This window comes from Miscanthus floridulus, chromosome 18, assembly GCF_019320115.1.
Source record: "Miscanthus floridulus cultivar M001 chromosome 18, ASM1932011v1, whole genome shotgun sequence".
NCBI classification, from domain to species: domain Eukaryota; kingdom Viridiplantae; phylum Streptophyta; class Magnoliopsida; order Poales; family Poaceae; genus Miscanthus; species Miscanthus floridulus.
Window position 1 is genome coordinate 23,917,794 of NC_089597.1, and position 25,746 is coordinate 23,943,539.

General features: G+C 45.7%; 2 protein-coding genes, 1 long non-coding RNA gene and 1 pseudogene across 4 annotated transcripts; 2 read left to right on the plus strand and 2 right to left on the minus strand.

Annotated features, from left to right (window-relative positions):
* Positions 1 to 3,561: 3,561 nt before the first annotated feature.
* Positions 3,562 to 3,692, plus strand: LOC136525095 (U4 spliceosomal RNA; annotated as a pseudogene).
* Positions 3,693 to 5,135: 1,443 nt separating this feature from the next.
* LOC136520117 (uncharacterized) lies at positions 5,136 to 11,687 on the plus strand. The gene is made up of 3 exons (XR_010775148.1): positions 5,136 to 5,390; positions 5,471 to 5,699; positions 5,831 to 11,687. It is a non-coding gene; the product is annotated as an uncharacterized lncRNA (long non-coding RNA).
* A 2,460-nt stretch (positions 11,688 to 14,147) lies between these two features.
* On the minus strand, positions 14,148 to 15,637 carry LOC136520116 (transcription termination factor MTEF1, chloroplastic-like). The gene has a single exon (XM_066513519.1). The coding sequence runs from the start codon at positions 15,565 to 15,567 to the stop codon at positions 14,386 to 14,388; it is 1,182 nt and encodes a 393-aa protein (XP_066369616.1). The 5' UTR covers positions 15,568 to 15,637; the 3' UTR covers positions 14,148 to 14,385.
* A 799-nt stretch (positions 15,638 to 16,436) lies between these two features.
* LOC136520114 (uncharacterized) lies at positions 16,437 to 25,070 on the minus strand. Of its 2 annotated transcripts, XM_066513516.1 has the most exons (15): positions 24,071 to 25,070; positions 23,746 to 23,801; positions 22,881 to 22,939; positions 22,585 to 22,656; positions 22,291 to 22,374; positions 21,543 to 21,650; positions 21,288 to 21,350; positions 21,093 to 21,173; positions 20,692 to 20,757; positions 19,533 to 19,688; positions 19,278 to 19,355; positions 18,561 to 18,599; positions 18,106 to 18,188; positions 17,663 to 17,735; positions 16,437 to 17,105 (listed from the first exon to the last, which is right to left on the minus strand). In XM_066513516.1, exons 1-15 carry the CDS (start codon positions 24,913 to 24,915, stop codon positions 16,935 to 16,937), a joined length of 2,034 nt encoding a protein of 677 aa, XP_066369613.1. In that variant the 5' UTR covers positions 24,916 to 25,070; the 3' UTR covers positions 16,437 to 16,934. The 2 variants fall into 2 exon arrangements, with proteins under 2 accessions (XP_066369613.1, XP_066369614.1); XM_066513517.1 differs by lacking the exons at positions 16,437 to 17,105; positions 17,663 to 17,735; positions 18,106 to 18,188; positions 18,561 to 18,599 and adding an exon at positions 18,612 to 18,782.
* Positions 25,071 to 25,746: the final 676 nt, after the last annotated feature.

Sequence of the window (25,746 nt, forward strand, 5' to 3'; positions counted from 1 at the left end):
TTTAACAAGCTTTCTTCTCACGACTTACAGTGAAGAATAAATAAATGTCACGGCTGAGGTAACGCCGTAACGGTTACCAGGACTGGAGTTAAATTTTGCTCCCAATATGTGACAACAAAAACTAAACACATTTTAGTGGTCAGTGCTTGAGGGTTCATACATACATGGTTAGATGGACCAATGCTCCTGATGAATTAGTAAGAAACCAACATGGGAATTGAAAGATATGTCTTTAGCTCTACAAATCTGTCTCAAATGAATAGAGAATGCCTTATGCCTTTGAACAAATGCCCACCTGGGACTGAAACATCATGAGGCAACATGTAGTCACTATTGAGATTTTTGGCTAAATCTATGTATGCTCGATGAAGGAATATTGGTGTTTTTCTTAAGTCTTTTTGATTCAAAGCAGTAACCTGGGGACCTCCTTTGTCCTTTGTGCATTGTACTAACTACTAACCGGAGTAAAACCAGATTAATGTCCACATTAGTCCTACATAATTTGAGTCTTCCATTCCTGGAATTAAGCAATTAAGTGAACTACCAAACAGATATGTCTTTTCTACTACCAGTACTTTCAGGTGGGAACATGCTATGATCAAAACTGTTGGCAGCATGAGTTTGATCTGATGCTCTGACATTTGATAATGAGGTGCTAACTTTGTGAGGCGGTTTATTGATTGCTTGTCTTTTTAGTTAAGCAGCTTGCAGGAGTGTGACTATTTTGATTCTTCACTTGCGCTAGATTGCTGGAGCGTAAGTAAAATGGCTTTAGTAATATTGCACAACAATGTTGCATGGGAAAAGTCCATTTTCCTCTGAAATCAATATAGCTATTAGTGCCTTCTTGGGATTAAGCAGATGCAGGTGTCACCATGAGCGACACCACGCTAGCATCACACAGGGAAAGAAAAAAGTAAGAAAGAAACGTATCTGAAGCACCACCATTTTCGTTTCAGTTTTGTGAGGCCGCCGGGCGAGGAGAGACAATCTGCACATTGCGATTGTTCAGCAATGTACGAGTATCAATTTTTATGCAACTACTTAGGATGATCTTTTTAACTGTATATATTATGTGAAATTCCTATGTGTATATGGCATAGTCATGATGTCATGGTGGCATCATCAAGCTAGCAGCATAGGCAGAGCAGAGGACGCGACGTCCGCGTCATAGCTGCGCTCGGCCAGCTCTCGGCCCGGAGAGGCGGCGCAGAAGTTGCACATGCGCCTGGCAGGGTCCGGGACCAGGAGGGTGCCGGAGCTGCCGGACCCGAAGCACATGGTGGCGGCATTTGGCCGGATTTGGGGTAGAGCCCAATCCGTCTCCATTGTAGCGAGGAGGGCAGCGACGCCAGGAGCCGCGGATAGGCTGCTGCACGGTGGAGCGACGGCATGTACTAGCACTACGGCGCGCGGGGCTGCGGCGCGGCGGAGCACGGGGCGTGCAAGTTCGCGGGCCTGCGGACGCGGTGTAGCGATGCGGGGCCACGCGGACGGGCGGCTGCGCGGGGAGCCGCGGACAGGCTGCGCGACCCTCCCTCGTGTGCCCGCTAACCACACCGGGCCGCCGCCGCCCTCCTCGGACCTCGCGGCCTGTGGCAGAGCAAAACTGCCCGGGCGCCTCGAATCTCGGGCAGGAGAAGGGAAGGCCGAGGCGCGACTCCCGCGAGAGGAGGCTAGAGCCTGGAAGAAGATGGAGAACGGGCGGTGCTGGACGCCGTGAAGACAGGGAACCGCGACGCCGATTCCTATCTCGACCTTGAAGGCATTGGACTGAGCAGGGACGTCGCTCGGGAGCCGTGCTAGTGCCAAGCTCAGCGTCCAGAGACCCGCGATGGGGCAAGAGTGGCAGCTGCAAGCGGATGGAGCGGTGGCCGAGCGGCGGTTGGAGCATGAGCAGGGCAGCAGTCCGAGGCGAGAGGTGGGAGGTGCCGAGGGGGCAACCGGGCGAGTTGAGTGGGTTCGGGAGCATTCGTGGCGGCCCGGTTGTGGCTTAACGGGTAGGAGACCCGTGAAGGCGCTGATCGGACGGTCGGCATGGCTGGTTCGTCAGATCGGACGGCTAGCAGGCTAACGGGCGACGTGGCCCTATCCATTAGCCCGCTTTTAGAGGCAGGATTCCTGTATAGGGATGGCAACCGGTGACGCTCAGTGCTCCCTGTCCAGTTTTTCTAGAAAAAAGAACACATTATCCACATCTAATTTAGTAGTGTTAATTAAGTTAAATAAATATCGTATGTATAGTTTGGCTGGCACATGGCTGACTATCTGAACATGCCATTTTCAGTGTTATGGAAGCAGTTTCTTCCCCACTTTTGGGCCCTGTTTTTTTTTTTTACTTTTACTTCAGTAGCACCACCCAAATTTAAGCTCTAAATTCATTCCAGCAGACATTGACAAACGGGGCCCGCTTGTCATACTCTCTGTCTTCTTCATTCTTCTCCCTACCGGAGCTCTTGATCTGCGTCACGCTCGCGCGGTGGAGGCCAGTGGCCGCACTCGCCGGAGCCCGGAGGGGAGGGTGGCGTGGTGGAGGCGGAGGCGGGCAGCCACGCACGCGCTCGCGCGGTGGAGGCAGAGGCTGGCAGCCACGCACACGCTCGCTACTGGAGCTCTCGATCTGCGTCGCACTCGTGCGGCCAGAGATTCAGAGAAGAGAGGGAGTGCGCGGCCGGGCCACCAGAGGAGACCGCGCCGCTGGCCGAGCAGCCGCCGGAGGGGAGAGAGGGGATCGAGCAGCCACCGGAGGGGAGAGAGGGACCGAGCAGAGGGAGGAGAGGCGCACTCGCTAGAAGGATTAGCGCTCGCCGAAGCCGGAGGGGAGGGGGCGCGGTCGAGGCGGAGGGGGCGGCTGCGCTCGCGCTCGCGGAGGGAGGCGCTCGTGCGGATGGGGGCCGGGGTATGGGGCCAATAGGAATCGGGTCCAGGGGAGAGAGATTTGGGTGCCCACTCTAAATTGGGGCTCTAGACGGGCTGTGCTGGAGCGGTGTTTTTGTGTAGCATATTTAGCTACGAGGCTTTGTTGGAGTGTCTCTTAGACACCTACAGTAGTATTAGAATTTTGTGACAGAAATATAAGAAGTGTACTGGAGTAGTACACAGCTATTATCGGATCATGTCAAACGCATTGCGAATCCGAAACATGGAAATTGGGATGGCCGGTGATGCACGGAGCCGGAGGTACGTATACTACCCTGAAGGCTGAAGCCTTCGACGCTCGAGTGGCCTGGGCGGTGCTTCCTGCCTAGTGGGCCTGTAGCAGCACGAGGGAAACGGGCCTCAAACAGACGGAGACGGAGGGCAGGAGAAAGAGACCCAGTGGAAACCGAGCGCACGTTTTAACCCCGCCCGTGGAGGAGAGCACGAGGGGTTGCACGCCTGGCCCTTTTGCCCCTTGACAACTCAAAAGGGCCCAGCTGGGCACAGGAAGCCCTGTGAGCGGTGGGCGGTCCACGGTCGCGTTTCGCGGGATGGATGTTTAGTCCCACCTTGGAAGGGGAGAGACGGAGCGGCAGGTGGAGGAGAGTATAGGACGCGGGGGGTGGGCTATCTGTCGAAACCATTTTTGCGCTTGGGGCAATGACGCAGCTTATGAGGTCATACCGAGGCGCGTCAATTGCTGGTTGAAAACTATTTCCAAACCCCCTCTTTGGCCCTCTGGGCCACTGAGAATATCTGGAAGGGCTACTCCTCTTCGGAGAAGGGAAAGTTATTAAAGAAGCATAAACATAGGTAAATCAATAGAGCTTTTTTACAGTGGTTGAGGTTACTTCTTGGTTCCTAACCAAGTTATTAGCTTTAATTAATTTTATGAGTTTAGTATTGTCATTGCGGCTCCCCCTCCCCACGCCAACCGAACCTGCACGCGGCGAGGCTGAAGGATGCGAGGCTACTCGGCCATCGTGCGTCGCCGCTGGCAGGCCGACGGCGGCTTGCCCTAGCCGTGGCCGCCTCGCCCTCGCCATTGCGTGGCGCCTCCGCCGCCGGCCTACCCTCGCCCGCGCTAACTCTGCCTCGCGCAGTGCGCTCGACCGTCGGCCCGCGCTCGTCGTGCGCTTGTAACTCTGCCTCGCCTAGGCGCGCTCGCCGGCTAACTGGTGGACAATTAACCAGGCACATGTTCCAAATGTGGACTGACCATTTCAATTTCATTTTTCTCTTGCTGCGACTCACACTGACCAGTGACCAACGGAAGCCCACTTCCGAGCCACTGTTCTATCTGTCACCTCAGCTTAGTGCTTAGCACCACCTCGCTAATCCACACTCCACATCACCAGCTTAAATACTTGTCCCGACCACTCACTCCCGCCGTTCCAAATTGGGCTAATAGCGAGGTGGTGCGGATGCTTAGTGCTGGCTTCTGGGCTTGGGCCCGTGGTGTGCCTCTGCTGGCCTGCCTTGTCCCAAGTTGGCAGTGGTTGGCGGGGGCCCTTGCGAAAGCCTGAGCCTATTCAAACTTGGAAGTGGCAGGAATGGCGTGAGGCTGGCTTCACAGGACAACGATCACTGCCCGCTTCCCTCGGTGGGAGGATAAAAGGCTGTTGCATCATGAGCCCAATTTGGGCCTAGAGTCTCTCTCTATAGCAAACCACCACTTTTTTTTTAACCAACTCACTCTATTTCTTCCATCATGAGCCCAATTCAGTTAACTCTATTTCTTCCATCAGGAGCCCAATTCGGACAAATATTTTTAGACACATGATCCGCAAAGTAGTCTTCAGTTTTAGGGGGAAGCAAAGCATTCATGTCATGGAGGAAGAGCAGACTGGGAGTATCCCTTCTCTTCTGTACTCAAGTGAAGGTGGTGACGAAGGAGGCACACAATGACTGATGTCTCATTTAGTTTTCAGTTTGACCGATCTGTTTCATGCACCTTATTTACATCTTTGCTTCTTCAAATCGATCCAGACTGTGAGGCTAAACTAGTTGGACAAAAGCTAGAACTCCGACGAGCTTCAATTTTTCTAGTGTTTCTTTCCGAACCACATTTGTTCTTTAGGTGAATATAAGAATAAATAACCATCATTTGTCTAGTATTTCTGAACCACATTTGTCCAGTGTTTCTTTTGTTTCTGAACTAAATTTGTTCTTTAGCATTCATTTGTTCAGTTAGCAGAGTAGCTCTTGACGTGGACACCAGTGGACAATAACCATTTGTCCAAACAAGATTAGTAGCCATGGGCTAGAGTTGGGGCTGCTGCTACAACAAATATCTCCAAGCTGCAGGGTACATTCGTCTCTGCCTACCTACTCCCTCCAGTGAAGAGAATCCAAGAAGCCAGCAGCCATGGGTGGCGAGGAGGGGTATTCCTTCTCTGCTGAAACCATCTTCCTCCTCCGGCGATGGCGGTGCTGGGGATCAAGGGCACATCGCTTCTGACATCAGTCAGGTGAGGTCTCCTACCCTCTCTTGTCATCCAATCTTTTTGGTTCTAATCTGCTTCTTGCTCATGTTTGTTGCTGCTGCTAGTGGAACAATTTCCTCTAGCATGGGCAGCCTGTTCGGTTGGTTGGCTCGTATCGTTGCTGATTTATTTATGTGAGAGAGAAGTACTGCTGGCTGGTTCATTGGAACAGTATCCATGTGAGGGGGCACATGGATGGGATTTCGCCAGCAAGGCTGGGATTGATGCGCGGATCGTTGGCATGATGGAGGCTTACCAGCCGCTTTGCTCCATCAAGGATCGTAATGCTTTGAGGTACCATCTTATCCTTTTTCCCTTCTTTTCTTCTGCAGACAGAATATGTCTGTGTTCCTTATGTTTTCTTCTGAAGAATGACACAAGATACACACCTGTGCTGACACTTCCTTCCATTTTTTCTTCTGCAGAATGATAGAAGATGCAAAGGAGAGGGGGTTGATTTCACCTGGAGTCACAACACTAGTGGAGCCGACAAGCGGTAACATGGGGTTAGGATTGGTCCTCTTTGCTATTCAGAAAGGTTACAGGCTCATTGCATTTATGCCAGCTAAATATTCGCTTGACAAGCAGATCTTGCTGAGATTCATGGGTGCTGATTTGTACTTTTTTTTTTCTTGAATACGCAAAATGTTTGCGCATCTTATTATTAAGATCGAGAAATAGTAAAAGTTACAACGACATGCCACGAACATGGCACACTAGAGCGGGGGTGTTAGTGTTATACAATAGGCTCTGCCCTCTCTGGTATAAGAAGATTATGGCTATTACTCGCTAAACACACTACGTAGTCATCATCGGGGATCAGACGCGCCGGCGTGCACGGCTCCTCGGTCGCTCTCCTTGTGAGTCTGGGAAGAGCTGTCTCATTGCCTCAACATACGAGGGGTTGAGCTGGTCGACAAAGATGCTGTCGTAGGCGTCCTTGGACGCCGTGGAAGGCCTCGTCTGCCCATCGAGGTAGCTCATCCACTTTATCACCAGCACCTCTCCGTCGAAGCTAGGATGCGTGAAAGCGCCTCCTGCTGCGAGTCGGCAACTTTGGTTGTGCCTCCACATCTGGCTGAGGCAGCAGCGGCGACGACACCTTACGCAGAATCTTTGCGGTGAACTGCTTTAACCTCTTGGTGGCGGAGCTCCCGCGTTCCTCGGGAGGTGTGGTCGTGTCAGCGGCCGGGTGGATGGCACTGGAGCTTTGCGGGCGCGCCTCGTCCTCCACAACGGCGGGCTATCTCCCTCGCGGCAGGGTGGGGGTGGACACATCCTCGCCTAGGGGTATGTTGTTGGAGCACGCCTCGGCCTCCACGACATGTCCTGCTCGCTGTTGTGGCAGAACCACCCTAATTATGGCCCACATGCACCTATCATTGTCCTTAAGACCTCTGACTACTGCACATGAGAGCCAGATAACTCAAGTAGTCTATCAGGTGTCCTCGAAGAACCCTAAATCATCCACATTTTACAACTCATACATGATCAACATGGAGTTGCCACAACATTACAAATTGAGTACAAAAATAACTTACATCAGAGTGCGGAAGAATTATAACATTAGTTTACAAAGCATGTTCAAATAACATGTTAACTTATGTTCCAAAGGGTGAGTAGAACTTTAGGAACAACCTAGGTGAAGCATCTAGGATAGGAGAGACGACCAGATCATGTCAAGCCCACTAACACGATCTTGATCAGCAGCACAAGTCAGATCCTGCAACATGAGTCAACAAACCCTGAGTACTTGAGGGTACTCAACAAGTCTTACCCGACTAAAAGAAAAGACTCTAAGGACATGCAAGCTTAAAGGTAAGGTAGAAGCCAGAAGTAACTTTTGCTGAAAAGCTTACTACAAGTGAATCCTTACTTTGAATGTTTTAGCTTCGGATTAAGTTATCATCGGTATCTAGTTAGCACCTGGTCTAAATCAATCACTTCATCAAGCATCTCTTCTCATTTCAACTCCTCTCAAGTTATACCAGCTCGAATCCATCAATACCATTATTTCATTGATTAACTACGATGCAGGGCAGAGTCTTCATCTTCGAGAAGCAACGACGATTCGAATCGATTGGCCCAACTGGGATTTCCTTACCACATGACATATGCAGATCCGAGACCTACATATATCAACCCTCACTTGGATCCTCTAAAACGAGAATGGGTCCAGCGCTACCCGAGAGCACGGTACTCCACCTCCCAGCGCCGCTCCTGGCGGATTCACAGGATGTGCACACGCTACTCTCACCATCTCTCCACTCCTAGTGCGCAGTTGTCTCTTCTCATAATAGAATAGCCGAGGTATTAGGCTTATCGGAGTATGTGGCCAGTACTAGCAAAGTCTCGACCACACAACAGGCCTACAATGGTACGGTCCTCAATCGACACATGCGGGACGATGCACAACAGGCTATCCTTGCCGGCCTACCCACTAGAGAAATATCTCATGTTCCGTACCGAAACATTACCCTGATCTCGTACGGAGACATAACCATGTCCCGCCCCTGTCTCAATTTAGATATTTAACATTAACAGGGCAATCTCATGAGCCATCAGCCGAGCTGAGAAGAACGTTGTAAATCTATTTCTCGCGAACAATGAAACTATCATTCGATTTTTACCAAAGTCTAAGCATTACTAAGCATAAGAGGTACGACCTATCCATACTAGCAAGGTATAACTCAGGATACCTGTATATCAAGCAGTGTTCGCCTAAACGGCCACTAAATGGTAAACGGCGGTAAACTGTTTTGTTTAGGGGGTAAACGGAAATTAAACGGTTGACCGTTTAAACGGTAAAAAAATAGGAAAAATGGCTTAAACGGAACATAGATAAACGGTATTAAACGGGCTAAATAGTTGTTTAAACGGCTGTTTAGGCGAACACGAGGTAAATCTAGTTCAGTTTTGTATGGATAAATTTGTATACTTAAGTTTATTATATTTATAAATGTGTACATTTGATATGTTACATGCATAAATATCTATATTTGGTTCTTTTCATATGCATAAATATATATACATACCAAAATAATTAATTTTTACTCGGATAAATATGTATAAATGCTAGAATACTTGATTTTTACATGCACATATATAATTATATGTATTTTTTTAAAAGTACAAAACCGTTTAGACCGTTTAACTTCATTTAAACACCGTGTAAACAGCCTAAACATTAAATGAAGGGCAACCGTGTAAAGACCATTTACCATTTAGGAAAACATTGATATCAAGGTAATCATGCAACAACAGTATTCGACCAACTCCTAATTACTTAATGCATATTTCACAAGACTTAAAGTGTAATAAAGATTTGTAAATACTAAAGAATGGTGGTATTCACCGGGGCTTGCTTGTGTTGCAGAGAAGGTTAGATTTCAGAGAAAGGTCCAGTAGTCAGACTTGGCATCTACACCACTGGTGAATGGACCTTCTCTGTAACTTGATCAACACGAGTCTTCTCACTCTCGTATGTACTACACGTAAGAAAATGATGATTTGCTTAACATGATGGAATGCATGACATGATGCATGATGAAAGACACACAAGTATATAGCAGAACTTAAACTAATATAAGAAAGTTGAATACAACTTTCCTTTACCAAAGAACTAAGGTTTGCTATTATAAAAGGATTTTAGTTTGTTTTAACTAACAAGTCAATTAGTTGTTTAACATGGAAGCAACGCCTATTAAACTACACTAGTTAAGCAACACAAGTTATTTAACTAACATTACACCAAATTCAATCATGAGGATAAGCAAGGACCATTACATGACCTACTTACATGCATTACTAATTAGTCATTTTGAGTAAACTATTTATTTATTATCTAGCATGTTAATTAGTTATTTATTAAGAATTGAATTGAACTAACATGGATTAGCATGAAGTGATTAACATCTTTCCTAACTCATAAACATGATAAAGAACTTATAAAACTAAATATTTAATTAAGTCATTTTAATTATTAAAAAGGCAAGTTGATTATAAGCGTGTTAAGGAAATAGTTAAGATGCCAAGTTACAACAGGGGTTTGGGTGTTCCAAGGTCCATAAGCAATGTTAAAATACACCACAGTCATTTAAGTAATTATATAAATCATTTTAATATTTATCAAATAAAGTAAAGGCATTTAAACACCCTTAAAATATTTGACCAAGTTAAAGTTATCAAAACAATACCAAACTTTTTTTTGAGGTAGATATTAGCATATGACATTTACAAAAAAAGTTTCATGCTCACAGGATTAATATTTTTATCTACAAAAATCATGCAAGGTCCATTTTATAATTAAAAGAGGTAATTTTTAAGCATAGAAAATTACTGATAAAGACAAATTGATATTTTTCCATGGGAGAGAACATCATAACAAGCCGACAGAATAAATTTCATGATTTTATCATGCTCCAATAATTAGTTATGAAAATAACAAGAATCAGCACTTTTAATCCATTTCTGAAAAACAAAAACGCTGAAATCCATTTTTCACTCACCGTCGCCCAGCACCAGTCGCTGACACGCGGGGCCAGGTCAACGGCGACGCACGACCGCGCTGACCACGGCCACGCCGGTCTTTGACCGGCGATTTCTCGCCGCCGTTGAGGTCTTCGGCGAGGGTAAGGGCACCAACGTGATAGAGGAGACCTTGCTCACCATACTAGGGTATTGGTTGAACGGGTTAACACTTCTACCGAGCTCGACGCCGGCCATGGCGGCCACGGCGGAGCGGCGAGCGGTGCGCCGGTCACTAGCGGCCGGTAGAAATCAAACTAAGACGCAAGTTAGCACCATATACTCTCCACTACCACGTTTATATAATCGTATGAGCGCATAAGGGCTTGGTTCGTGCGCAGCTGCGGCCATGGCGGCTCAGCGGCGCAGAACACGGCGGCGCGGTAGAGGTGAAACGGAGGGAATTACTAGAGTCAGGAGCTCACCATGACTTCGTTTGACGACTCGGTCGAGGCGGGGACGCGACGGAGGAGGCTGACGACGTTGAGGTCGGACGCGGCGGCGCGAACCGACGGTGAGGACGGCGTTCCGGCACGTCCTGTGCGGTAAAGGTAAAAAAAAAGGGACCGATGAGCATCACCGAGTCAAGTCGGAGTCCAAATAAGCGCGATGAGGGAGGGAGGTGCAGCGGGACGAGCTGGCCACGGTGAGGTGGTGCTCGGCGGCCATGGCGGCTCGGCCGCGGCGGCAAACGGCGCCGAGGGCGACTCCGGTGGAGCGAGACAGCGAGAGCGAGTCAAGGAACATCGCAAGGATCATGCAAGTCTAGGTGCGCGGGCAATTGCGCTGAGCTGTAACGGCGGTGGCCAATTTCGCCGGGGCGGCGAGCTGACCGGCGGTGAGCAGGAGAAGGAGAGGAGAGGCGAGCGTCGGTGGTACTGGCTTAAGTGGACGCGGCCGAGTTCTCCAGGATTTCCATCACCTGCCTGACCATGACACGCAAGCAGCTGCGTGTCTTGGCGCGAGAGAACGACGAGCGAGGGCGGCGGGCGGTCGGCGGTGAGACAGGCAGCTTGCCTGCTGCCGGCGATGGCACTGTAGTCGTCTGACAGCACCCCTTCCTCTTCAATTTTATCTTGAATCCAAACATCAACTCGATGAACTCCAAAAACTAAAGTTGTTCACCTTGGTGAGGGTTCCAACATTGCTTACAGGTTCGAGTCCTAATTCTCATTGAATTGAGAGACCTAGAGCAAGGAACTAGGGTACATCAAAACTGAAAAACTGGGTTCAGTTAAGGTTTTCAAAAACAGTTTCGGTTAGCAAACTTTGGGATTTTATTAGTGATCAACCATCTATCAAACTTATCAACTAATTAAACATTATCATAGCCCAAACATAGCACCAAGCAATGGAACAAGGTTTGGACAAATTTTATTTATGTAATTTCATTTATTAATTCACCAAAGTTTGAACTTTAAAACTGATATCCAGGCACTTAGGCAGAAATTGCTAAGTTTGAAAATCAGCTTTGAATTCAATCTTTGAGCTCCAATTTAACCATATTTGATTTAGAAACATGATCAATCTTTCATTCCACATTCAAGAGCATACTTTAAACAACGAAGTCTATTTTAACCAAAGTTTAATTATTTAAGCAAATTCACATATTTAAATTCACAAAGTTTCTTAATCACTAACATTGTCATCACTTGATGCAACACATGAAACACCATATATGCAACAATTTGAAACTTAAAATTGACAGCTGACATGACACTTAGTGATTATGCTTGATGATGCTCATGATCAAGTTTTAACTACTTTCTAACATCTGGGATGTTACAGCTATGGCGTGACTGGTGGCTGCCCCTGCTCCGACAACAGCGTAGGTGAGCCCGTCGTCCAAGCCTTCGCCGGAGAACTGGTGTCCACCAGCGATGTTTCCTCATCCTGAGGAGCAGTCGATGTGGCGGCGGACACCCAGGCGCTGGTGCTTCTGGTGGCCGATTGACGATGTGCGAGGCGGCCAACTCCTCCAGCATTGGGTCGACCCACTTGTGAGGTCCCGTGCTCACGCACGGATCCAGCACAAGCGGATCTGGCTCGTGGAGGTAGTGTGCAGCGGTAGAGCTAGTAGTGTTGTCGGCGGATGCGGCGGGTGCGTCCATGCTGGTGTCGTTCACCGGCTTGCTCCGGCGCCGCCAGCGTCGTCGCCGGTTTCTACTGGTGCCCCCCGTGGCCCCTTCCGAACTCGGCGGGCCGCTGTGAGGCGTGTGCTGGGGGGCGGTGGCTCAACTCCACGAGCAACACCACCCTTCACCTTCATCGTCGCAGCAGACCTGATCCGCTTGCAGTCCCTGGCGAGGTGGCCGAAGTCGTGGCAGCGCAGACAACGCCGTGGCAACTGGCAAGTCGCTACTCTGTCCGAGTAGGAGAGGCAATTGAAACATCTGTCGCGAAGCTCTCCGGGGATTCTCCGGGCCGGCGGGAGCTGCTCTTGGCGAGGCTCAACCGAGGCGGCCACAGGTCGCGTCTCTGGTCGGGGGAGGATCTCCTGCCACCCATCAGCGTTGGGAGCGGAAACCCGTCTGCGACTGCCGAGGCGTTGGCGGGTAGGGACGCGGCCGTCTGCGACTCCGTCGGCTTCGTCCATGATTAGTTGAGAAAGTTACGGCATCACCTTAATTGCTTTTTTCAGTCAAATTTCCTTGATTAAGGAATTTTATGGTGGCCTTCTTCCTGTGGGTGTACTGTATGTGCAGATCCGGCCCTTGGCTTTGCGGGCATGTTTGACAAAGTTGAACAGCTCCGAAAACAACTGCCTAATGTACATGTTCTGAATCAAGTTACTAATAGAGCAAATTCTGAAGCCCACTTTAGATTGACCGGTATGGATATAATAATATGTGTTCAAATGATGCTTATATCTCAGTAAACAGTAGTTAACTGCTGTCATTTTTATGTATGGAAATAACAGGAGTTAGCTGCTGTGGAATAGTTTTTTTTTTCCTGAGAAAGTATCATTTAAGCATTTACTATATTTATGAAAATTTTGTTTCTTGCTTCTAACACATGCTAATAGGGGTGTAATGGTACGGACATTTTCTGACCGACCGTCATACTATGCTAGTGCAAATATCGCTGTACCAGAAATTCAGAACCTGAATCCTTCGTGCAACATGTTACTCTACAGGACCCTGTTGCCATCATACTATAGAAACCCACCAAAATCGTGGACATCACAAGAATTTTGTACTCTAGAACAGTAACAATTACTGGTCAGGATTTGTATTACTAAACAAATTCTGCTGGTACTGTTGTAGCTAATACCTTGCCTACTGTTTACAAACACAGGACCTGAGATCTAGAAGGACACAGCAGGCAAGGTGGACCTATTTGTGTCCGGTTCAGGCACAGGTGGCACTGTTTCTGGTGTCGGAAAGTATCTGAAGATGCAAAAGCCAGACGTCAATATCATCTGTGTTGAGCCTGCAGAAAGCCCAGTGATTTCAGGTAGTAAGAAATAGCAGCTAATTCAAAATAATCTTTTGGAAGCCTTGAGCAGTGGCTTAACAAAATACAATATTTGCTATAAGAATCACAATCTCTAAAATTGTATCTGCGCATTGATAAGCATTGGTATTCTTCAGGTAGGGCCAGGATTTCTACCTGATGTCCTGGACACCTCAGTCATCGACGAGACCAGTGACCACCGAGGAGGCCATGGCGAACGCGAGGAGGCTGGCCAAGGAAGAGGGCCTGCTTGTGGGCATTTCTTCCGGAGCAAACCTGGCAGCTTGCTTGAAGGTTCACACATCCTAGCTAACCGACTCTTCTTCTCGCATTTCAGTTCCGTGCCTGATATACAGTGATCCTTCGAGTGTCTTCAGGTCGCTTCGAGAGAAGGCAAGGGTAAGATGATTGTCACCGTGTTCCCGAGTGGTGGCGAGAGATACATGAACTCTGACCTGTTTGCAGATGTGCGAGAGGAGTGTATTGCCATGACATTTTGATCTTCCTCTTTTGGAAGATAGCAGTTTGGACTGAAAAATACTGAAAAAACAGGAGTGGCGATTTTGTGAGTCAGAGCATGATACTGTCAGCAGTCTCCACACAGACATATTTCTGGGACTTGGTACTCATATTTCCAAATAAATGACTGTGCAGGCAAACAAGCTTTACAGCTTATCAAACAATGACTGTTGCAAAAAAAAAAGCTTATCAAACAATGAACAACTATGTTAAGCGCTGAAACTTCAGCCATATGTGAGGAAGAAGCGACTGTCAAACATGTGTAATAGGGCTCCAAAATAAGTCAAACCAGTTCCTTCATAGATAACCAAAACATAACTTGAGCAGTGCAAGTCAAACATCAGTAGTGGTTCAATTGCAGGAACCAAGAATTGAGAAAGAGTGCACTATGGACACTTGCTAATGAGTGTGAGCTGCAGTTCTACCACCCGCCTAGAAAATAAAATGGATCTAAATATATCTAGATGTCATAATTTGATTAGACTCCAGAGGGCACAAGGCCAGCACGGGCTGTGGCATAAGCATGTGCTAGCCCAGAAACAGAGTCCTTGTGATGGTCGATGAACTTCAATCTGAATTTCTTCTCTCCAACTTGGGCTAATGTGCGAAAATTGCTTGTCATCAGTCCCTTTGCCAGCAGGATCTTCATGACACAATATCGGGGCACTAGCCGCTTCTCCAGGCTGTATGTGAGCAGGGACGGCCTTTGCAGAATGTCCTGCGGCTCCAGTCCAACCTCCTTGATCAAGAACTGAATCTTGGGGAGATGGGACTCATCAGATAGTCCTAGAATGCTTGGCATCTTGGACACAGCAAAGGCAACTTCGCTCTCAGAGCAACCAAGACTCCTCTTCAGAAACTCGAGCGTGGCAGCATTCTTCTCTTTGTTGGTACGGGCCATTGCTGGTACCATGTGCTTGAACATGGGCGATCGGCGGGACACCCCAAGGTCTTCTGCGCGTAGCACGAAATCCTTGACGCGCTCTGGTTGGAACCCAATCAGCCACGGGCAATAGAAACACATTTGGGCAATATCTCGAGCGCTTAGACCGCACTGGCGAAACTGCGCGATGTTAGGCTTCATCACCCTATCAAGGTCCATTTCTAGGATGCTCTTGTTCCCCTTCATGACGGCTAGGACCGGCTCGAGCGAGCCGAAGGTGGAGATCAAGAACTCGAGGTTGGGACAGACGTCGCCGGAACGGAGCGCCCGGGAGCCAACCAAGAGGAAGCGGGAGATCTGCGGAGCGGACAGGCCGATGCAGTCACGGAGAGGGAGGAGGCGGGGCCCGATCTTGTTTACACAGGAGCGGAGGATCAGCGGGTCCGCGGCGACGACGGCGGCGATGTCGGCGCAGGAGACGCCGGCGCTGGAGAGCAGGGCGAGGACGGCGTCGGGGTTGGAGGCGGTGTGGAGGCTGGAGCTCCTAAGCTCCTCGAATGGTTTCCCGGCATCTCTGGATGCCGCTTCGAACGCTTGCTTGGACGCCTTGTGGGCTTGCGGTGGGCTGAGGCCGCAGGCGGCCACGAGGTAGTCCTCAAGGGAGAAGGGGGCAGCCGCGGAGGCGGAGAGGAGGCACGCGCGGTGATGGTGGATGGGAGAGAGCAGCGGGGACGCGGCACGGAGTAGAGGGAGGAGTTGGTTTCGGAGGTGCAGCATCGCGGCGGTGCAGCGGGCTCGGGCGGCGGCGCGGTGAGTCGGCGCTGGGTAAGGACTCGTTTGGATGAGATCATGAGACGACCCTGGAGCCCTTTTGCCTGGCTTCAACTCTGCCTGCACCTTGCCTGTGCGGCTGTGCTTCGTTTGGATGGGGCCCTGGTGACGTTGCCAGACCAGGCAAGTTCTGTGCAGCCAGGCAACGAAAATCGAGCGCCTGGCGCTGCGTGCAATTGGCCTGGATGAATGACAGTGCTTAGTCTTTTAATGAAACACAAATTAGTCAATCTTTTTTACTTGGAAAAATAATCTATCACCGTTAATCTATTATTAAATATGTGGGACTTTGTTATTATAAACATACAATATTAGGATGCAAAGTATAATTAAATTATTAAGTACAATTAACTCTTTTATTAAATTATTTTTTAGTTGATTGAGAAAAATAATATTAAATCAAGCTATATAAGTATATGTAAATCTCACGACATTTTAATAAACATCCACGCTATGCATATGCTCTCAATAATATTTTCAGGCACATACCTCCAACCAAACAATATTTTTCAAACTTGTCTAGCCAGTCAAAAAACACTAACTTTTCAAGCAACTCACAGGCAATATTTTCTTTTAGATAATTTGTCCAAGTTTCCGTTCAAACAGGCCCTAAGGACGGAGAGGCACTAGAAAGCGGCCATAGAGAGAGAAAGAGGGAGGTCTTATTTTTATTGGCGCCTAGATAGATGATTTTTTTTTTATTCCGGTTGAATCGGTCATACAGGAGTACATTAGTTCACAAGGCATCCAAACAACCTTTCTAGTTCAAGATGCAAAATTTTCACACTGGTTGTTGATACAAAACCACCCTTCCATACAGGCTCCAAAGATACCAAGGAATTATGATTGTGTGCCACAATACATCGTGATAGTTTCTGATTCCCGCAAAAGAAAACCAAATTCTAGGCCGTCTTAGGCTTAATAGCAAACTCTGACCGAAATTCCAGCACTGAACACCATCCACTCTCTAACTGGCACTACTGTACTATGCTACACTAACCCAACGGAAGCCCAGCACTGAACCCCATCCACTTTCTAACTGGCACTACCGCACTATGCTACACCAATCCAACTAGCCAAGTCCTTGACCTACAGCAATACTCTAATCTAAGTGCCTACTGTCAGATTTGCTAAACCAGGCATCTTGTACGCCTACATCAACCTTGGGGCGAAAAAATTGCGTACGGACCGTCCTTATGCGATTCTGTACCGATTATGCTACTGACGTGTGGGCCTGCTTGCAAAATCACACGTCCCATGGGCCACATGTCATGCACAGTGCCCGTACTGTGTTGCGTACGGATGGTCCGCACCTAATTTGTTTCCGTAAACACAGTGTTTATAAGCTGCTTCAGGTTGCTGCAGGGCAAGATCTCGATGTCAAGATCAAGTGGTCTGAGCAACTTCTCGGAGGTCTTGGGAACGACACACTTCTTGTATCCCAGCTTTGCAATAGCCATCACCCGCTTGTCCATTCTTGGCACCTTTAAAAAGGAAAATGGAAAGAAATGTTACTACAACTGGTTAAAACAAACTCCATAGACCATAGAACTCTAATGTTTATATTGAAAGTTCTTTTTTCACAAAACATTCCGCATGCCACCTAAATCATTACAACGGATAAATTATCTGACCAGGAGAGCACATTTATTATTAAGGGCGTAATTTGCACTTTTAACATTTGAAAACACCCATACAACACTCTGTTTATAGTTAAGTTTTCTGGGACCAGGATAAACACACCAGTGAGAATATATTGGCTGGGGATATAGCTTCCAGAATAAGTGTAGGGGAATCGGGGATATAGTTTGTGGTCAGTGTTTACTTGTTTAGACAGTATTTTTTTCCAAAATGTTTAGCAGCACAGAAGAAGTTTAAGTAGGCTTGGAAGAATAATATAGGTGATTCTAATTTTTTTTTCCTGAATTCAAACATTAATCTCCACTATTCCTATTGACTAACACATGTAATCTTTTTCCTGTCAAGTGTCAGCTCAGATTATAGATAAAGCATATATTACATGAAACAGAAGAAGACTTACAGCTCTAAGTTCACCACCGAGGCCGACCTCTCCAATAAATGCAACATCATTTGGGATAGGAAATTCCAAGAAACTGAAACAAGAAAAGAGGATTTCTTAGAACAGTGGAAAAGATATACCGAAAAGGCCCACCCACCTGCTTTTATACAGAAAAGAATGACAAAAAACCATAGAACCATACTTTGTGCTTCACCAATCTGCTTAGTAGGAAGTTTATCAGTGAATTTTGGTTATTCTAACTACAACCCAAAAATCACAAATGACTGTACAAATATACCATGAGAAATAGGAAATAATAATATGTGTGTGTGTGTGGTGGTGGTGGTGGTGGTGGTGGGGGGGGGGGGGGGGGGGGGGGGGGGGGGCGCTTAGGTACCTATACAAAGGTAGAACTAAATCTTGTACCGTTAACAGCTATCTAAAATATAGCACAACATTACTACCTGCTGCAAATTGAAGCTGCTATGGCCAGATCTCCTGCGGTCTCAGTCAACTTGAAGCCACTCACAACATTCAAAAAAATAGTCTGCAGTGCACCAGAAGAACATGAGAAGAAAAATAGAACATTACTGTATGTCTGTATTGTCCCAAAAACCAAAATTAGCAAATTAAGAGAGTGTGTCAATGCAACAAACATGTCAAGACATCAACAAACCACCTGCTCTAATGTTAGTGCAAATTAAGTCATCAGACCACATTGATGCAAGTAATAAGCCTACATGTAGTGGCAGCCAACTGATTGTATCTCAGAATTAATACCAAGAAACTGTAAAGAAATATATATGATATATCGCCTGACATAGTAATAGTTATATATTTGTATCTCAGAATTAACACCAACACACTGTAAAGAAATATATATTGCCTGACATAGTAATAGTTATATGTATGAACTTACACTATCCTGAAGTTTTAGGCCTGCTTGCTTCATAAGAACCTACAAAACAAGAAAAGTAAATATCATTTCACAAAGTTTAGGTAAGAAACTCTTGGCCAATCGGTTGAATTGTGGCTCACGGGTGTATGACTCTAACCAGGGATCAAATTTTGGTTGTGCAACTTGGTGTGAGCATGTCTCAGTGAAAAGTGTGTACTTCTCCTTGAGCTCATGAATTTATCTCTGGTCGATGTAAAATCAAAGCAAGTACCAGCACATAGACGTGCAGAGCCATGTGTGCTTTGTGTGATTGTGTCAATGGTTGTAATTTCAAAAAAGACACACACATCCCACATGTTTAATCCTGTCATCTGTAAACCATAACCTCCTTTTTTCTCTTATTCCAGCAGATAAGCAAGAAAACATGCAAAACTAATTCTGCTAGAAGGCTAATATACATATGATAAACTTATCAGAGAACTGTCCACATTTATAATAAGCTAAACTCATTCTAGCACAGATGACTTGTTGAAATGAGATGACATCTAATCTGGTAACTCAGCTTAAGGTGCTATGGCAAGCATGATCAAACTAATGTGAACTTGACTGACAAAATGACGAGATGGATACAAAAGTCAAGTCTGGTGCTATTTATGCAGCTTTAATGCCAAAAATAACAAAAAAAAGGCATTTATGCTAGGTGCAGTGCTTTATTGGCTGGGATGTATTGACACTTACAGAGATTATGACATCAGCCCTGCTTGACGGTATGCCAACTACTTGTCCAGAACGATGAGAACCAGAAACACACAATGCCTGCAAATGGAAGAAATTGCGCCTCACAGAAGTCCCTTAAACTTAAACTATAGGTAGGTACTCATAGCTCAAGTATATGATAGTACTATGGTAAGAAAGAAACAATGTGAAACACTGGAAGAAAAATAATTTAGCCACTTCAATAAGATACCAGTAACCATATGAAGACTGAAGTACCTGAACTTCAAGAGCAAAGGTCCTAGATCCATCTAAAATAACAGCTACAGCAAGCCCAGCCAGAATTTCAGAATCAGAGTCATGCTCAGTTAAGAACATCTGGCTTGGATTCAGAACAGCTTGCAGACCAAATTCAGCCATCTCAAATACACCAAGCTGGAACAGTAAGAGAAAAGAGAACAAGTGAATACTGGTTCTTTAATATCTTCCAAAAAGAACAGTTTGATGTCGTATGAACAACAAAATGAACAGGGATATAAAGTTAAAAAGAGGATAGGTAAATATATCTCAAATGTAAGGTTTACAACACGGATATTCACAAGATAAATTGTAGCAGATACTGGTTGGTTCTGTAGCAGGGATTCTGATTAGACAGCCAAAATTATGGAGTTACACAGCAGTACACACTATGCTCTCCTAACAGAGGATCCCACTCCAGTAACAACTACCTCGTTGACAATGCTACACTTGTATGAGTCTTATTTTATGAAGATGATGTCCATGAACAAGAGACTGAAGAAGGTAACACCCAATCTGGCAAGAGAAGGGCAGAGCTCTAGATGGACAATGCCAGCACATTAAGGGAAGGCAAATGATGGAAGACCATGATTATTGGGGTAAATGGAAAGGGAAGGGTTAGGGCAAGGCAGAAGTCAGATCAGAAGGGGAAAGCTAATGATTATTGGGATTCTTTTCTCATGAAACTTGTATTCATGAATAGGATTATCGTTGTCCGTTACCGTTACCTCATTAATCCATGTGCACCATTGCCCTCCACTAGAAGCTTGTTTGGTACATAAGTTTGTAACTTTGTTTCAAGCCCAAGGGCAGAAACAAGTTTGAATATGTGATAATTCAAAACAATAGAATGTAAAATGTCAATGACTTACATTTTGCTCCAGCAACGTCTAGTAATCTGTGAAATCCGATGGACTAGCCTTTGTTCAAATACATTAGTATTATAACCAAGTAAATTAGTTATAGTAGATGAATGCCGGAATTGTGTCATCTAGGGTTTGTCTTGTCAGTTCACATGAATCAGGAAATAGCATCTATGCCCAACATAATCATGAGTCGTGCCCATTTTGCAGATTAATCCAGTATTGCAGCACTAATATTTGTGTACGGAGCAAATTTCGTTTAAGACATAGGAGCATACCTCATCAGTTGAACCAAAACGGTTCTTCACTGACCGCAGCAATCGATGGGATGAGCACCTCTCTCCCTGAAATGAGAACAAGAATCTTTTGTCAGGTTTAACATCTAGAATACATGAAATTGTGCAAATAAGACTTGAAATAAGCAGCATATTTTAAAGCTTTATCATTTTAGCATTTCACATGTTTATCATCTTACACGTTTACAAAGTACAAACAAGTACTACCTGTATGAGCTAGATCATTATATCTTCTATGATAAGAAAAACAACACATAAAAACCATTTGAAAAGCTCAAGAAATGTTCATATTTGACCTTTGAAAATCATTTAGAATTTTTCCAGGCAGAATCAAGTATTTGTTTTGTGTGTGGCACAATATTTGGATGCAGTAATTCACCAACCTCCATATAAAGAACAACATCCACTATGTGCTCTAAGAGGCGAGGACCAGCAATATCGCCAGTTTTCGTAACATGTCCAATCTGAGAAGTAAAGAAGAATAGACAGGGTGCAACTAATAAGTAGAAATAAAGGCAGACATTTGTCTAGTATGTTTCATAAATAATGGCAAACTTCTTGCATGGTGCTTAGCTTACCAAGAAAACAGGGATATTAGTCAGCTTTGCAAATCGTAACAAGGCAGAGGTGCATTCTTTAACCTGTTATCCAGAAAAGTAAGAGAGATTTGCAACCAGTCATAACAGTATCTATCATTATCATGGAAAAAGTGAATGAAACTGATTGGGTATAACAGTAATTAAAGCTAATATAAATAACCAGTCAATAATGGGAAGACATGGCATGCTAGTATAATCAGGAAATTATTAGGTTAGGTGAACTGATAGAAGCACCTGTGACAAATTACCAGCACTTCCAGCAAATGATCTGACATAAACTGTTTGAATTGAATCGATAATAAGAGCTTTTGGAGAGAGCGGTTGGATTTTGTCCAAGATATCCTGTGAAACAAATATTTTAGAGGACCAGAAACTGTACATAAGAATCAGAGGGGCTCCTAAGGTTTCTTCCGAGGAATATTTTAATAAGAACAGCTGATAAAAAGAGATCCTATAATTCTTTTAGTCAGGGTTATTATCATCTGTTAAATCTACTTTTTAGATCGCATGCAGACTGCTCTGTTTTATTAGATAATCAGTATTGTAAAAAAATCATCAAATTATTTGGTTCTCAAACTGTTAAATTTGCTTTGTTGATATGAATTTTGAACAATATTGGTCCAAAACATTTTAGTAGTTTTATAGAAAAATTACAGACAAGGGTAATATTGATGCATGTTGAACTCTAAATGGTAAATCTGAGTAAATGAGCACAGAACAAAATACCTACCCTATCAGTAGTCTTATTAGCTGTCGTGAGGAAATCCCATATATGTGAAAAACGAGATTTGAGATGAACACAGAGTTTCCTACATACTTTTGGCACTCCAGAGCATCATGTGACAATAACTTTATTTGATGGAACTACAAGGAGTTTCCCAAGGGTAATAAAGACTAGTGTATGTTGACCTTACATAAAAATGGATCTATGATCCAAATAAATTTAGGAGTATGCACAAGTAGTGCCAACTGAGAAAACTACCTCAATATCCGTACCAGAGTAGAGGTACAAGTTGCTAGACGTGATACTCATCCGGTCAGCCCTGTTTCCAATTTGCTCAATACTCTGGAGCAGAGTTACAAAGTTAGCAAAGAGTGTTCTAAGATTCTACAAATCATTGGACAGAAGAAACATGAAAGATCATATAGATCCATCCAAGAAGTTTCAGAGAATAAGACAACATAAATAAGGACGTGCAAGTTACAGAGATCGGATAAGACCATAAGGATTTAAGAAATCGTGAAGTCCGATAAAGGAATGCCTGTCATAACTAACCTCCTCACCAGACACATATACAACAGGAGAAGACTCCTTGGACTTGAAACCCTCCAATATATTCGAAGCAAGCTACAAGTACAGAAAATGGGAAAACACGTTTTTCAGACTCCAGCAAGAGAAACATCTGTTACATTCCAAAAGTTAAGTTACGATGTTATAGGAAACTGCATAACTCAAAGTGGAAGAAATCAATCAGAAATATATTGAAGGGTATGAGGTGGACAAAATGAACGTGCAAAGAAAATAAGCAGGTCAAACTAACACCTGATAGCCAAATGTGTATTATCCTATACCTGTAACATCAATGAACTTTTGCCAACACCTGGATCCCCACCGACTAAAATCAAGGATCCTGCGTAAGATTGATGGAACAGATTGATTCATGGGATAAAGAAATATTTATGACATGTCAGCTGTCATTATACGCAGGAGAGCTGTGCATCATTATTACAGAAAGTTTTTACATCTGTCCACAATGTGAAAATTACAACACAAGACAACATGCTAGTTGCTGACACTTGATTTACAGGAAAAAAAATCAATCAGAAAGGGAAAAAAGAAAGTATGCCTACTATCAGATGCTAGGATGATTCCTACTGTATGCTTGGCTCCAGATAAACTCCACATTTATCTTTCTCAAAACTAGTAATCACAACAGGGAATGCTTCTTATGGTATCTAAAAAATCCTATGCTTGGTGGTTTGCCAAATAACACATAGAAGAAATGCAAAGGAGCCAAAGCCAAGAAGAACAATCAGAAAAAGTGTGGCATGTAGAGCAGAAAACTTGTAACACTATTGAGGTGCAGCTAAGTCGTGAGTTAACTCAGAGCAATTTAAAACAGTCTGGAATCACAAGGCAATTATAACTTATATGTTACCTACCAGCACATATATAGTTTGCTATAGATTCACTATGTAGTATTGTAAGCCTGATTTGGTGCCATTTCAGATAGGAGAAGGCGAGAAGCATAAAATTCTAAAAGGATTGGCACTTAAGCAGCAGCATATTTACTGGAACGTTATTTCTCTCAGCAGTATAAAAGCTTTAGTGCAACCAAAAGTTTATTGCAAATATGAACCCTGATCCTGCCGCCTGAAGGGCTGGAAGGTAAAGATTGTGTTCAACCAGTGCCATAAAATTTAAGTGATGTTTTACCAGGAACAATGCCACCACCAAGCACTCGAGAGATCTCCATCCCGAAACTCCCCCACCTACAAAGAAGACAAATACATATGCCATCAGCTCATAATGAAAGAAGAAAGAACGAAATTCCTCAAAGAGTTGCCCATTAATTGAATTGCATGGAGATAAAATATTGAGGCTGACTCCCACGTAAGCAATAGAACAATCACAAATTTTAACATCATAACTTCATCTGTCTATTCAATTGCTTCCCCAATGCATTAGATAAGAAGCCACTGAATACAGACTACAAAAATTTCTCATAATGACAAATATTGAGCTGGGTGAGAAATGTTACAGGGGTATGCGCCACTGTGCCTGATCGACCCCCTTGTTCACCTCCTGAAGGCTCTGCGGCACCATCTCCTTGGCCTTCTGAGGAATCCACGATCGGCCGATGTGGTGTGACCCCTCCACAGCGGCACCACCGCCGTCAGGCCCTGGGACGTACTTGTCCACGGTCCCCATCGCATTGCAGTGGCGGCATTTGCCCCACCACTGTGAATCGCCCTCCCCGCAGTTGCTGCACACGTACGAGCTCCTCTCCTTGCCGCCCTTACCCGCGGGCCTCCGCGCCGCCGCCACCGACGACCACCTGACCTGGCCATTCCCGCGGAGCGCGCTCGCCTGCTTCTTCCCCTTCTCCTTTACGCCCGCCTTCCCCTCGTCCTCGAGCTTTCCCGCCTCTTCCCCCTCCTCCTCCTCGTCGTCGTCGTCGTCGTCGTCCTCCTCCTCCTCCTCCTCCTCCTCATCCTTCTCCTCGCCCTTCTCCTCCATGGTGGTGGGCGACGAAGGAGGTGCGGACCCCTGCTTGACGATGCGGCCCGAGACGGGGTCGTAGACGCCCCAGGCATCCGACACAGCGGGGACCTCGGAATCGGAGGCGGAGGCGGAAGGGAGCGCCACGGAGGCGCTGAGACTGTCGGTTAGCGGGTCGTAGGTGGCCCATCCAGCGCCGCCGGGTGTGAGCGAGGTTGAAGAGGACAGGAAGCGCGGGCGGGCGGAGAGCGGGGAGCTGGGGAGGCGAGGGTTCAGGGTGCCGGGGAGGCGAGGGTTCGTGGGGAGGAGGCGGCGGCGGGAGAGGTGGAGGAGCGAGCGGAGGGAGGAGGGCGAGCGGAGCATCGCGGCGTGCGGGTGGGGCATGGAAGACGAACGGGGTTTCGACTTTCGAAGGGTTTTTGGCCGGGGTTTTCGAGGAGAATGGGGGGCCGCCGCGACGCGAGCGTGCCGGCGCGGGAAGAGAGGGGAAAGCGGCGACGAACTCGGGAGGTGGGCCGAGTGCGCAACGGGTGGTGTGCTGGTCTCTCGGGTTGAACGCCTGTTTGGCAGGACTGGGGTTCAAGATGAGCCTTGTTTCTGTGGCTCGGCTTCTGAAAAAAAAAAACCCTTCGGTTTCATTATTGTTAGGCCTGGTTTAGATTCCAAGTTTTTTCACTCTCTCTATCACATTAAATTTTTAGATACATGTATGGAGTATTAAATGTAGATAAAAAAATAACTAATTACATAGTTTGATTGTAAATTACGAGACGAATCTTTTAAGCCTAGTTAGACCATGATTGGACAATAATTATTAAATACAAACGAAAATACTACAGTGCCAAATACTGATTACTAACAGCGATCTAAACAAGGCCTTAGCATGGTTTTGTACTTTTGTATATGTCGTTTGGTAGGGATTTATTAAATTTAAATTGGTGAAAAAATCACTACAAAAATCCTGCCAAAGAGACCTGAAAACGTTGTGACACGTTGACAGCCTGATATCTCTGTTCGTTTCGTCGTAAACGATCGTGGATTATTTACTGCTGGCTGGTGTGAGAGAAAAATATTATTTTTAACTTATAATCCACGATCGTATACGAGCAAACGAACATGCTGCTGATCATTGAACATGTAAACACCGTGACACAATGACGATCTAATACCCTGACCATTGAACATGAAAACTCTGTGACACAATGAACAGGGTGT